The sequence below is a fragment of the Urocampus carinirostris genome, chromosome 19 (genome assembly GCF_059441175.1).
Source record: "Urocampus carinirostris isolate Australia breed hairy pipefish chromosome 19, RoL_Ucar_1.0, whole genome shotgun sequence".
Classification (NCBI taxonomy): Eukaryota; Metazoa; Chordata; class Actinopteri; order Syngnathiformes; family Syngnathidae; genus Urocampus; species Urocampus carinirostris.
The window spans coordinates 16,287,662-16,302,274 of NC_142367.1; the positions used below are offsets into that span (position 1 = coordinate 16,287,662).

At 38.7% G+C, this 14,613-nt stretch overlaps 3 protein-coding genes across 4 annotated transcripts in view; 1 reads left to right on the forward strand and 2 right to left on the reverse strand.

Moving 5' to 3' along the window:
* ogfod3 (2-oxoglutarate and iron dependent oxygenase domain containing 3) overlaps positions 1-2,123 on the reverse strand; it is a 51,620-nt gene extending 49,497 nt beyond the window's left edge. Inside the window, exon 1 of the mRNA XM_088323995.1 lies at positions 1,941-2,123. Coding sequence (XP_088180121.1) covers positions 1,941-2,011 — 71 coding nt within the window. The 5' untranslated portion in view covers positions 2,012-2,123. The remainder of the gene's footprint in view (positions 1-1,940) is intronic.
* Positions 2,124-2,395: 272 nt separating this feature from the next.
* Positions 2,396-9,178, forward strand: hexd (hexosaminidase d). Its single transcript, XM_088323861.1, has 11 exons — positions 2,396-2,500; positions 2,562-2,677; positions 2,746-2,833; positions 3,831-3,995; positions 4,060-4,243; positions 4,785-4,856; positions 4,938-5,136; positions 7,599-7,760; positions 8,656-8,763; positions 8,831-8,920; positions 8,990-9,178. The coding sequence occupies exons 1-11, from the start codon at positions 2,417-2,419 to the stop codon at positions 9,159-9,161; spliced, it is 1,440 nt and encodes a 479-aa protein (XP_088179987.1). The 5' UTR covers positions 2,396-2,416; the 3' UTR covers positions 9,162-9,178.
* Positions 9,169-14,463, reverse strand: cybc1 (cytochrome b-245 chaperone 1). Of its 2 annotated transcripts, none has more exons than XM_088323862.1 (6): positions 14,326-14,463; positions 13,664-13,751; positions 13,549-13,590; positions 11,770-11,940; positions 11,096-11,240; positions 9,169-11,018 (listed from the first exon to the last, which is right to left on the reverse strand). In XM_088323862.1, the coding sequence occupies exons 2-6, from the start codon at positions 13,749-13,751 to the stop codon at positions 10,865-10,867; spliced, it is 600 nt and encodes a 199-aa protein (XP_088179988.1). In that variant the 5' UTR covers positions 14,326-14,463; the 3' UTR covers positions 9,169-10,864. The 2 variants fall into 2 exon arrangements, with proteins under 2 accessions (XP_088179988.1, XP_088179989.1); XM_088323863.1 differs by having other exon boundaries at positions 14,331-14,435.
* Between the last annotated feature and the right edge of the window lie 150 nt (positions 14,464-14,613).

The window sequence follows — 14,613 nt, forward strand, 5'->3', positions numbered from 1 at the left end:
TCCCTTTTTTATTTCCCTTGTTATTGTATGTGTTTGTCTTGCTGTCAGTCACCCCTCTTGAGGGATATGACCAAGGTAGATAGATAGATAGATGGATAAATATCCTTTGAGATTTAAATATCACAGAAAGTACTGTACGTTAATAAATCAAGTTAAAAAATATTCATATAAAAAGTCATAAGATTTATTCTTCCAAATCTAACAGCAAAATTCAAAAGCATGTGGATTATGTAAACACGTTCACAAATGTTCACTGGGCGCACAACCTTCTACCAAACACAATGAATTATCAATATTCAAAGGATATATTTTTTGAAACCCCCTGTTTATAGGGCAACGTTTCAGCAAAGGTTTACACCAACAGATCCCATTTTGGCTGTACGCCTACAAGGAATCCTTTATATGGAAGCTTATTAAACAATTTATGTTCACTGATAAGGAACTTGATGATGAAAACCCCTAAAACAAACCATAAACACCCAAATACACGAGCCAAGCATCTAGAGCAATTTGATTAGGTGTGCGGTAGGAGTGGGCATGTCTCTGCAGACATAGCACATTCGCTTAAATATCTGGCAGATAGGTCTATAGATCCCTAAAAACAAAGACTTACCGGCTAGGACAATTTCTTCCTAAGGCCCATCACAAATTCTTCACAAAAAAATATCTTGCCTATGTAAAGACAAATGCAGAGTAGTATTTTGTTTATTTATTTGAATTTTGCTCCTAATATCATTGCACTGCTTTATGAACACTTAGTTTTTTCAATTACTGCAGCGAGATGTTATTGCACTTATTTCTATTACAATATTGTTACAATGCACTATTCATTTTCATTGAATTATTATAACTTAGGCCAATTCAAAGCACTGTTTAATTATTATTATTTTTTGCCTATTCATCCAGATAGTCTTTTATATTGTTTTATTTGCAAAGTCACTATTACATGTTTTACCCTGGAGTGCCATGTCTAATCTCTTTGCATGCAATGTTTCACAACATTGATATCAATGACAATAAAGACAATTCAATTCTGCTCTGTTCTATTTCAGGCTAGTTTACAAGCATTACCTTGAAACTGCATACCTACCATAACATTATTTTTAATCTTGTTTTCATTGTTTAAGTCTTTTGTGGCATGTTCCTCTTAGAGTGCAAATTGTAATCAATTACAATAAACTGTTAAGTCAAGTCATGTTTATTTGTACAGTATCGCCCTTTATCACAAGGAGTTTCAAAGGGCTGCACAGACCACAGATTATTGCAAACTACTGACTTATTACACCCTCCCCTGATCTAAAACCTACATGAGGGCAAGGGAAAACTCAAAACATCAACATGAGGAAAATGAAGAAACCTTGAGAAGGGACCGCACATAAGGTAATCACCCTTCCACGATGACCAGGATGTTGAAATAATAAATAATACACAGATGTTGTCAACATGAAATATAGGTCACCCATAGGAATAGAAGTGTGTTTTAAGCCTTGATTTAAACAGATAACCACACTAAAAAGTCCAAATAAGCATCAGGCCCTAAATATAATAAGTGTCAGCAAACAGATGATCTATGGTTCGACACCGTCTGTCCTTGGGCGCATTGACGAAACTTGACGTAATCAAAAGGCGACAGCAAATTGCAAAATGGCTGCTCAATTGACATTCAATAAAATAAATAATACCGATGTGTTTGGACGATTGAACATATGTTAGGGGGCATGTAATTTGAAGTTTACGTCTTCTTAAGTGGGTGATTTGTGCATTTAAGAAAAACATTTAATTTCATTATTCATGTGTTTAGCAAAAATAAACGTTTGGTTAATACGTGAACCTTTAATAAGCCAAAAACACAAGGCAAAGTCAATCCTCTGTCAGCCTGATTTGACCTAGTCCAGGAAGAAGTTTTTTTCCCCTTTTTTCTCGGATGTTTGCTTTCTTACCTCTTAATTTTCTTCCCAATCTCTGTAGAGTGCAGCAGGCTTTTGGCATTTCTTTGTCGTACAGGCGCCATCAAAGTCCCAACTTTGCCGTTCACTTTAGCAAAAAGAATTTAGGCACAATTGTTTCATCCGCTTCTTTTTTCTCTGTTTACTTTAGCACGCGCAACCCGCCAATAGCACCCGAATCCATCTTCATTTCCGGGTAAGCGCGTCCTCGATGTTGATTGGCTGAGGGGAAAGGAAAAGCGATGGTTTCATTGGATGTATTGCGGTATAGTGACGTCATATGTAAACACGGATGTACTGCAGTTTGCACGGTCGGGCTTTATAACTGTAATACATTACATATTTATTCCGGTTGATGCGATCAGGCCGGGCTTGCGTCACTTTCCTAATCACTTTGGTAAAAGATCAGTCTCAAAGGTGAACCACAACACATTACTTGTATAGATACAAATATTAAAGGACGGGAAATCATGAATGCACCGTGGCCCGTTGGAAATAAACTAGTTCACCTGGATTTAAAAGGCGCCCCACCCAAACTGGACTACCTCCACCAGGTAAAACGAGTATTGCACTGTGTAGAACAACCATGATCTCACTTTTTCTGTCTCATCTCAGTTGATAGAATGCTTTTCTCGTCTGGGAGCTGATGGTCTCCTGATAGAATATGAGGACATGTTTCCTTACGAGGGGGAACTGCAGTTGCTGCAGTCCACGGTGCAACCTGCATACAGGTTTAATGGAATTATGATTATTTAGATGAGGCAATGTGTGTTTTGAGGGAAATGTGTTGTATTTTCAGCCGGGATGACATATTGTCCATACAGAAAGTTGCACAACACCATAAGATGGAGATTGTTCCACTTGTGCAGACCTTTGGCCATATGGAGGTAGGGTCGGAAAAATACAATCATATCACGGTACTGCATGAATATGGAGGGATTTGCATTCACTTGAAAAGTATAAAACACCCCCTATTTTTCTGGGAGTTTATTCTCTCTTTTTCAGAATATTATGTTTTTGTCTAGTCTTTTGGAATGTATTTTTATAGTTTTTGCAGAATTAAAAAAAATATATAATATAAAATATAATTTTTATTTTTCAGAATATTATCTTCATGATTTTTTGTCTCCAGAATATGTTTTCCTTTTTCCTGGTTATTTCTTTTCTTTTTTTCGTTAATATTGTTTTGGGAATACATATATTCAGAATATTTTTTTCTGAATAGTTTTGTATTCTTCAGAACTTTGTGTATCCTTTTTATTTTCATAATATTATTATTAAAAACATGTTTCCAGAATATTTACCCCTTTCTCAGAATGTTTTTAAAGAACATTTTTCCTGTAGTCTTTCTAGATTTTTTTTTCTCGAGAAAAATATTCTGAGAAAAATAAATTCTTTTTTTCCAGGATATTTTGTCTGTATTCAGTAAATAATAATCTGTATTCACTAAATATTTTTGTTTCCAGAATATATTTTCATGACATTTTTTCCTGATATATATATTTCTCTTCCCGAATATTTTTTCTTTGCAAATCTTTTTTTTTTCGGTTTTCAGAATCATTTTTTCCCCGTTTTGCAGAAGATACCCTCTTGCATGATAGGGGGAAAAAGTTCTGAAAAACAGAAAATATTCCTAAAATATACAATAAAATAGAAAATACTGAAGCCCCTTGAAATGTGTATCAAAAGCTTCACATTTTAATATAACTATAACAATGAAAGCTGAACTATAATGTACAAAACATGAATCTAAAGAGAAAATTAATTGTAATTTGAAATAAATCCCACAAAGACGTGTCTTTGTACCTTGTGGTGGCAGCAATGAACTTCCATACAGATTACACTTAGCAGGAATCTGCATCTGTAGTCATATCCATGTTACAGTTTGTGTTGAAGCACAAGGCCCTGTGGAAACTAAGAGAAGTTCCAAACTGCGTGGGCACCCTCAATCCCCACAAGGTAGAAGCCCTCCAGCTAGTGAAGGAGATGCTAAAACAGGTGGTTGAGCTGCACCCAGGCCTTCAAACGCTGCACATCGGCGGGGATGAGGTAACACAAAGCACATTTCGTACATTTTTGGCCACTTATCTCACAGCCTAGTTCGAACTGATAGGTGTTCTTGCTGGGAGAGGGAGAGCAATCGAAAAAGTGGCTGGCTTCGTCCGGACGATCTGTCCAGCAGCTTTTCTTGGATCACGTGACGTCCGTGGTCGAGTATGTCAAAAATGCCTGGCCTCATTTGACTGTCATCATATGGGACGACATGATGAGGCAAATGAGTGTGGAAGTGTTGAAGGGTGAGTAGGGATCTGAAATTCTTAAGTTTTTACAGTATTCCCTCGGTTTTCGTGGTTAATCCGTTCTATTACCATCCGTATTACCCGTATTTAATCGTCTATAACTCACACTTTTGCTACCCAAAAAAGAACTCAGTTTAGGTGCCCCAGATATACGAGGTTCTTATTTGTGCAATCAGTAATCAAGGTGTTGTTCACCACAATCACAAAACGTTGGCTGCAATAGGAATTGAACCCGGGCCGTGGTGGTGACAGCACCGGATTCTAACCACTGGATCACCAGTGATACTGCTTGGCGCTCAGCATTAGGGGTTGGAATTGGGGGGTTTGGTCACCTAATGACTAAAATGGCTGCGCCCTGTTTGGCTGCGGCTGCATCGGCTCGCTACAGTTTAACTGTACGGGTCAGGTGTATCGACATTTCGTTCCGTGTGCATTGTTACAAAGAATGACAATAAAAGTAAATTCTATTCTTCTATTCTATTCTATGTTCAAATATTTATTTTCTTCACTGTATATATATTTCCTGACATTGTCACAGCGAGCGGTATGGTCGGACTAGTGCAACCAATGCTGTGGGATTACAATCCAAATCTGGATGTGAAGAATACAGGTATGCATTTAATTCCATTTGTTAAGTCAACACATTGTATATTGTACTTTGTGACAATGCAGACCACGTTTTGTCCCCTAGTGTCGTGTCTGGAGAAGTACTACAAAGCTGGAATACAAGACGTCTGGGCGGCCAGCTCTTTCAAGGGCTCCACTACGGTCAACACCACCGTACCTGACACGTGCAGACACGTGGAGAACCACTTGCAGTGGTTGAAAGTGGCTGCATCAGTTTCCCTGGACATAAACATTCGGGGGATCGCTTTGACTGGTTGGCAGAGGTGTGTTTTTTTTCCTTTTTTTCTTTTTCATTTTGGATAATTGTGGAAGACCAACAATTCAAAAATTGGAAAAAAAAAACAATCACAAAAGATTCAATTCACGGACAAATCTAAAGTTTAAGTTTAAAAGAAAATCCTCCAGCATATCCGAATATGTAAATGTAAAATAAAAACATAACTCTTAGAAATATATAAATAAAATGTTTTGAATACAAGATATTGATAAATGAATAAAAACGTCATTCTTTTAGTAATTTCAACAATAGTCAATAAATGATATTCAAATGAGGGGGCAGTTCTTAGTGTAGTGTTAAATTAGTCATTAGTGATTTTATTGATTGATTTTCAATACTATGTTTATTTATTTCTCTTTAATGTTCACATTAGTTTTATTCATTAGCTTATAAATATCTGAACATTTATGAATGCATTCTTTTTTTCACGTTTGTATTTATTTCGTTTAAATTTTGCACTGGAAAATTGCAAATAATTTCCCAACATTCATATATTTTTTTTTACATGTTTTAAATAGCAAAGTGTATGTTATTTTTTATCATTATTTATTTTAATAAATCTCATCTCAAGGTTTCTCTTTTCTCCTCACACTAAGGTTTTTGAGTTTTTCCTTGCCCGCATGCTGGTTTGCTAGTTTAAGATCAGGTAATTGTGTAATTTTGTAACTGTAATCCTGTGCAGTCCTTTGAGACATTTTTGTGATTAAGGGCTATATAAATAAATTTGACTTGACTTGACTTGAATTAATCTATTAGCAATTTCTGTTCCTTCAAGTGAAGTAAATCTGCTCACCCACAAAAGTATGTTTTTTCTTAATTTATAATTTAATTAATCTTCGATACCACTCCTAGCTAGAATAAGCGGTGCAGAAAATAGGTGGATGGGTTTATAGATTATACTTCCATTATTATTATTGGATATAATAATTGTATTTTAATAATTTACATGTACACCTGTTTAGTTTCATTTTTGGATTTTAAAATGTCTATCCATTTTGTTTGAACATGTATTCATATTTGGAATTTGTGTGTTTCTTTCAAAGGGACAGTGTGTAATGTTTAGTGCCTCCTAGTGGTAGAAAAGACCTTCATTCAGTCAACAATTTATTTGAATAATAGGGAAAAATATATGAACTATCATAAAATATTGTTTTTTTATAAATATTCAAATTTCGTTTCTTTTACATAGCGGAATCCAAAATTAGGAGTCGCTGCCATGTTTGTCCTGCATTTTGCTGCTACACTGTGCTCCTTTGGCACTGGTTTTTGTTCGCATTAGACAATACAGTGCCATCCAGTGGTCAAATATTCCACAATGTACCTTTTGAGGAATTTTTTTCCCGAGCATTTTTTTACTAAAGCCCCAGTGTGTAATAATTGACCAGAAGATGGCACTGTATTGTCTAACGTGAACGAAAACCAGTTCCAAGACCACAGCGTAGCAGCAAGGAGCCAGACAAACATGGCGGCGACTTCTAGGAAGTGATTCCACTACTAAAAAGAAATACAAATTTCTCCACCTAGGATTTTTTTAAATAAAAATAACATTGGTACAGGGGCAGCACGGCGGCGCAGTGGTTAGTGCGTGTGCAGCACAGTTCTAAGGTCTTGGGAACCTCCTGTGTGGGTTCAAATCCAGCTACCGGACTTCCTGTGCGGAGTTTGTATGTTCTCCCCGTGCTTGCGTGGGTTTCCTCCGGGCACTCCGGTTTCCTCCCACATTCCAAAGTCATGCATTTCAGGTGGATTGGCCGGTCCAAATTGTCCCTAGGTGTGAATGAACGAGCGAGTTGTCTGTCCTTGTGTGCCCTGCGATTGGCTGGCAACCAGTTCAGGGTGTCCCCTGCCCACTGCCCGATGATTGCTGGGATGGGCTCCAGCACCCCCGCGACCCTACTGAGGATCAGCGGTGCAGCTAATGAGATGAGAACATTGGTACAGGGCGGCACAGCGGCTGAGTGGTTAGCGCATCCGTGGCAAAGCCTTTCTGTGCGGAGTTTGCATGTTCTCCTCGTGCTTGCTTGTTCGTGCTTGCGTGTTTACTCCGGGCACTCCGGTTTCCCCCCATATTTCAATAACATGCATGTCAGGTTAATTGGCCAGTTGAAATTGTCCGTAGGTGTGAATGAGCGAGTGACTTGTCTGTCCCTGTGTGCCCTGCAACTGGCTGGCAACCAGTTCAGGGTGTCTCTTGCCCACTTCCCGGAGTTAGCTGGGATGGGCTCCAGCACTCCCGTGACCCTACTGAGGATAAGCTGTGTAGATAATGGATGGATGGATAAACACTGGTACGATGATTCATGTATTTTTGGCTTGTATTTTTTTTGTACCACTAGGAGGCACTAAATATGACACGCTGTCCCTTCAAGGCACTTATGCTCCTTCGAATGAAATGTCATCTGGGCATCCACAAAATGTTCCTGATGATTTTTGTCACCCAAACGTCAGGTACGACCACTTCTCAGTACTGTGTGAGCTCATGCCTGTGGCTCTTCCGTCACTAGCGGCCTGCCTCCAAACACTGCTCCAAGGCAACTACAGTCCTGAGGTCCAAAGCAAAGTGATCCAAATGTTGGCCGTTTCCTCAGTGGAAGTAAAATGCATGGAAAGGTGAGGATTTGAGTTCTATAAAATACAGTAATAATACAGCAATAAAACTCTATTGTACCAGTTCAAGTCATATCTATCTATCTATCTACCTACCTACCATGGTCATATCACTCAAGAGGGGTGACCGACATACAATAACAAAGAAATAAAAAAGGAAAAAAATAGCAAAAAACACAACACAAACATTTTTGGACCATGGTCAACCCAAATGCCCAAACAAGTTAGGCACCTCGGCACCTAAGTTGGTCATGCTTTCGTCCTTCCAGATGAAACGGGACACAAGAAAGCGGCCATGTCACTCGGGTCAGGGCAACACAAAACACTCTTGTTCAACAGCAGGGCCCGACAGCTTTCACTGGTTTACCCCTGCCGCGTCATACAGGTGCTCTGGGTATCTAACTCTTTGATACACCTTGTACTTTAGACTGAACAGCAATCTTATTGTGTTTCTTTGGTTTCACTTATGCTAAAATATGAAAATCACCTGCCACATCATACAGATGGATAGATGAATAAAGTAAAGTATCTATCTATCCATCTATCCATCTACAGGTGACCTCCCTTAGAGCGCGTCCACACATCCCACTATCCTTTTACAACACCTCTCCACTCATATCACACCATAGGTAAATAAAATATATTTTTTTTCCTTCGCATAGACGTATAAATCACATAATTAGTACTCACTATATACTATTTTGTAAATTTGCTATTTTTATCTGGGGCATCGAGATTCCGAAAGTAGAGGCTAATTACCATAGGTTTCTCCTCCCCACTATACGGCAACTTCGCATCCCAATCCCACCTCAAAAGTATCATCTCCCGAGGCTTTACTGTAATCAAAAAAAGACTTATTTCAATCACGATCTAACTGTTCATTTCATGTCATGTCCAGTACTGTCAACAACGACACCTTGTTCCCGGGGAAGAAACTAGCAACGGCGATTGTGGAACTGGATTCGGTTCTCGGCTTCGAAGATTTGAGTTCTTTGGAGAAAAATCAGTTAGTTTTCCATTCATTGTGAGAGTCAAAGCTTTACTTTCATAAACAGAACTAAATGTTTTCTCAGATACATACGAGGATGGTTGAGTCCCTACCACCGATCGAGAAGAATGACCAATCCTATCTGGGCTGAGCAGATCGAGTCTCAAGTATCCACGTAAGCAAATAAGCCAGCAAAGTAAATGAGTTCCGATCCGTTTTCATTCCTGTAATTATCGTCACGAAGGTATTTGGAGCTGTTGCGGAAAAAGTCGGACGTTGTGAGAGAGGAGATGGATCGTCTCTATCCCGAATCTACGGCTCAAGAATGGATACTAGAACATGTGAGGCCGGTGATGGCCCCCCTTCTAAAGATTTTAGATGACATTGCAGAATGCACAAAAGAGCTGGTGCCATAAAAAGATATTCCATCTGAGTGCTGTTGTTATTCTGCACAGAATTTAATACAATTACAGCACAGTGGGTCTTTTTTCTGAATACAATTTTTTTTTTCCACAAAACACAACAATGTAAACGTGAAGTTCTTCAGTAACTTGTTTGCGAATGACTAGTAACGCATGCAAAACTCACCCGCCCCCTAAATGTGCTGATTATTACATTATCCTGATTGTCACATGCCCTCGTATGCAATAATCAAAAAGTCAGTGGTCCAGAAGTTGATCCCAAAAATGAAGCCTCATGAAGCAATTTTGGGCTCCTCCTCTTGGTGGTGCTCTAGGTTATTGCAATAGAAATTGTTCATGATCCCAGTGTATGTCTAAACTGAGAGGGTCCAATAATCAGGGTTGGGTAGAGTTACTTTAACTGGATTACTTTCAATTACTTTTGGATTACTCCAATACCAAATATGCTAATAAAAGACAAAAGAAACTAAATATGAATAAAATGATGACTCACAACACGTCTCTCCTGGATTTGATCTCTTTGATCTCCGGCAAAACTAACATAAAATGCGACAGAAACAAAATGAAAATAAATCCAAACAGCTTGCCAACATCATTTTTGCCGTTCCATGTATTCCGTTACTCCCCAAGCCTGCACAAAATGTTGTCATTTTATTCATATTTAGTTTCTTTTGTCTTTTATTAGCATATTTGGTATTAGAGTAATCCAAAAGTAATTGAAAGTAATCAAGTTAAAGTAACCCTACCCAACCCTGCCAATAATTCACTAATAGTGATTACTGTGGATTAGAATTGAACTGCACTACGGAAGCCCAAAGAAAGCCTAATTCCATATCTTTTTGTGTGAACTGGGACAAGTTTCTCTCAGTGGAACAGACATTGAACCTTGATTAATCCCCACCAACGAAAACAAAGGGCCAAGCAAGCTGGATAGACCCGGAGCAGCTGAAAAGAGTGAATAGCTAGAGTTGGTCCGAGCTGGTCTAAGTGGCTAACTCACTCGTGGGAGAAGCTAAAGACAATGCAAGCTTGCGTTACGCAGAGCCACTAACAACAATAACAGCAAACCGTAACCTGCCAAATGGCCAGAGAAAGAAATGGTGGAAAAATAAGTCAAATATGCCTGAATCACAGAACTCGGTGACCATCACAAACAGAGCTACACTGTGGATGTAAGTGGTCGTAAAGTGCTAAAAGCACCACCAGGACTAGCTACCATCGCAAAATTATTTTCAGGCTTCCGCAGTGGTAAAATGGCAGCCAATCGTGTCAGCATCTTCAAAGTGGGTCTCAAATTGGGTAATATAATTACAATTTTCTATTTCAACAAGTCTTGTTCATAATATAATTCATGTGTTTTTTTTTATTATTCCAGTTAATGGTGTTTTATTTAAATGAAGTATTTTCACACTACTAGGTGTTGCTATGTAGAACACACAGGAGCTTTAAAGCAAAAGGGAAATTAGTCAGTGCTTCATGAAGCTTCATAAAGGGTCAGAAAAGAATAATCTGGAGCGTTTTAACAGCAATTGGATCACTCCCAAATCTGTTCTGAACTGTAAAACCAAAAAATAAAATTAAAAATTCACAAACCATAAATAAATTCGGGAATATTTTCCCTAAAATGCCCAAATCCTCCATATTAAAAAACACAGTAAGGATATATTTCATTAATCGTAGAGGTTAAAAGTAGTCAGTCATGTAGAGGTTAAAGGTTGTTGTTCTTCATCTTCTGAATCACTGCTGTTATCCCAAAAATCACCTTGGTCTTCTGCCATCACAGCTTTTTTCTCCGATTGCTCGTCCAGCCCCAAAAAGCGCTTGAGCAAGGCAGCGACCGCCTCCACATCACTGATGGAGATCACATAGAATAAAGTAGAAGGATTCCATTTAGGCCTCGAGATGTTGTTGATATTTGAGAGGTGTACCTTCGCCCCCCGAGGGTTGCACTTTGAGTCATGGGGTAGGAGAATCCCGTAGCCAGACGCAACATCACCAGGTAGCCTTTCCCCGTATAGCGGACCTTTTCTTCTTGGACACACACATCGTGTAGATGCCGCAGATCCAAAACAACTGAACAGTTGGGAAAAATAATCAGGAATTTGAATTAGGGACGTACCCAAAAATTTGGAATACAACTAAAAATGAATTTTCTGTTTCAGCCGAAACATAAATAAACCAGAAGGAAGGCTGTTGAAAAAAAAACGATGTTTTGATTACTTCACATCAAAAATGAGGCGAGTCATGCAAAGCTGGCTTTCAGTCGGGGTTGAGTTTGTGCATAGCGCGCCTGCTTGTTTTTCATTTGAGCGCAGGAAAAGGAAAAAAAATGAGGACGCTGAGGGAAGAGTCCTGCTAACCTTTTACCAACATTTTCTCTGAAGTTCGGGTGTTCCTTTGCTTCCTCAGTTATTGGTAGCCATCGCCAGGATTTGGCTAACGTTTCTACGACTACAGAGCTAATCTACTAGAGCTGAGCAGTTTATTTGTAAACACTCACTTTGTGTGTATATTACAGTTAGACTATATCAGACAAGCATTTCCCCAAATCTTTATCATGACAGATTTCTTAATTTGAACCAAACATCTGTGTGGTACTTACCTTTTTCTTGCCCCCTTTTCCATAAAGTGAGAACTAAAGTGTACAAGCTGATGGTCTTGAGTTCGATAGCGTTGTTTGTCTTGTCAAACAAGGCTTCTTCCCATTCCTCCATGTTCTGGATGGCCACAAATAGACAGCCTGTGATGTAGAAAAGCTTCCAAAGAAGGCTATCTATGGCAAAAAATAAAATAATTCAGACATAAAGAAATGACCTGGAGACAATGGATATGTTTATATGCAGTCAATAATTAGAACAGAAATGGGAAATCTTAATACTGCCAATATTTCTATTATTGAAGCCATTTAAACACGCACAATAATCTGATTAAGGTCCTAGTCCAATTCTAAGTGTTTTGATTGCACAAGTCAGGTTGGTCCTTTCATTTTCCATGTACTTAAAAAAGTACACACATTCAAGCCATCCTGATTTCCTCATCCAGGATATTTTATGCATCAAAGTACTGTGGGACTTGTACTACACAGACGAGTGATAAAATGATACTGCCCCCACGGCAAAAGTGCTATAGGTGTATCCATCTGTATCCATCCATGTATAGTGTATGTATACACTTTTCTCAATTCAACTCAACTTTATTTATAAAGTCCTTTACAACAGCCACAGCTGAATACACAGTGCCGTACACAAATAAAACATTTAACAAAAAAAACTAAATAGACCATAAAATAATGAAAACACTTAAAAAGTATAGAAGCCCATCCCAGCTTTCTTCGGGCAGTGGGCAGGGAACACTCTGAACTGGTGTACAGCCAGTCGCAGGCACACAGGGATGGACAACTCACTCACTCAGTCAAACCTAGGGACAATTTGGACTGGCCAATTAACCTGATATGTACGTTTTCAGAATGTGGGGGGAAAACCCACGCAAGCACCGCGAGAACATGCAAACTCCACACAAGAGGTTCGATCTCATGACCTCAGAACTGTGCCGCGGAAGCACTAACCACTCAGCTGCCAGGAACAAAGTCATATGTTGTGTCAAAAGCCGAGGAACAAAAAGTGGGTTTTGAGACTAGTTTTAAAAATGGACAGTGAGGGAGCCTGTCTGATGTGCAAAGGCAAATTCTCCAAAAGTTTAAAGGCATCAACAGAAAAGGCCCTTTCCCCTCTGAGTGTCCACTTGGACCTCTGTACCTCCAGCAGCAGCTGATAGGCATACCTGAGGTACTGAACAGGGGCATGACAGTGAAGCAGCTCACTGAGGTAAGGAGGGGCTAGGCAATTTATAGATTTAAAAACAAAGAATCCTAAAATGACCCAGGAATTGCACACGCAGCCAGAGAATGGAAGCCGGAACCTGTGCAATGTGCCAGTTAAAAGTTGAGCAGCAGCATGTTGGACCCGCTGTAGGCGTGAGGTGGAAGACTGGTTGACTCCATGAATCAATGCATTGCAGTAGTCTGGCCGAGATGTTATGAAGGAATGAATAACAATCTCAAAATGCTCATGTGTCTTTTGGGTAGCCTCGTACGAGCTTATCTTGTAAACACAAGCAACTCAGCAATAACACAAGCAGAATACTTCATTGAATTCGATGAGTGACATGAATTAAATCCTCCTTAAGTCTATGTCAAAAAGTGAAAATTAAAAACAATGTCACACTAGAATACAGCACTTTTACCAGGTATAAGGGGTTATTTGTTTGTCTCTATGTATGAAAATATTCATTCTGACTTCTCCAGAAATCTAATATCCCCCTTTCAATCAAATCACGGCCTGCATTTTAATATAGTCAGTGTTATTTGAGTGAAATTTAATACCGGAGCTGTAATAGGCAGCTGCCAACCCAACTGCTGCCAAACCTGAAGAAAAAAAGAGATGGAAGATAAATTATTTAATTGATGATCGCTTCTTTTAACATGTAAAAACATTTACCAATGCAAAGAGACCAGGACCGGATGCCAGGGTTTCTTTTCAAGTGCAGCACTGTGGAGCTATGCTCTTCTACTAACATGTATCCCATCTAGTAAAAGAACACACATAGAAAAGGCTTGTTAGGCTCAAAATCAATGTTGACAAGGAACTATTTCAGCTCATTTGGTTTTTGTCATTTATAGTTTTTTTTAGCAACTGTTATGAAATTTTAAATCAACCAATGGTCTTCAATTGGGTAAAATATGTGTAGCGACCCTCAAACACAGGTTCACAGTCACTCGGTTTATTGCCTGTATTCAATAAACAATACAAATAAGTCAGGGCGTCTGAAAACGACTGCATACATCTTCAGCACGAGGTGATAGAGCTGAAGGTACGGCAAGCGCAGAAGCCCATAAAGTGCCAAACGAATAAGACAGTCGCACACGCCCATGGCTTAACAAATTAATGCGTTACCAGAATTTTAACAGTAATGCAACAAAAACACAGATTTTGTGAGGATTCAAAAAAAATAATAACAATTAAAATTTCAACTCTGTTCCATATAGTTACCGGCAGTTTTTAGGGTTAAATTATTAAGGGATGTGCTATGAAGTGTAAGAAGTAAACAAGTTGCTAAAAATATAAAGTGACTTCTAATTTTGTTTAATAAAATGACTTACCTTACATTCAATTATCAACGTGGACCTTAAATAATATTAACAAAAGAAAAGATGCAGGTTGTTACACTATATGGAACAAAATAAGGAAGTTGGACTCATGGGCTGCACTTCCTTCCTGATTGGACGCATTCGCTTCCGCTTGGATTCAAAAAAAAATAATCATTATTAAAGAATTAAAAATCATGTCATGATTTCAATTCATATGAATTCAAAATTGTACTACATATGTAAAAGCATAGGGGGGGATAACGCAAACAAGCCTTTATTTTGATTACCACTACCTCCCCT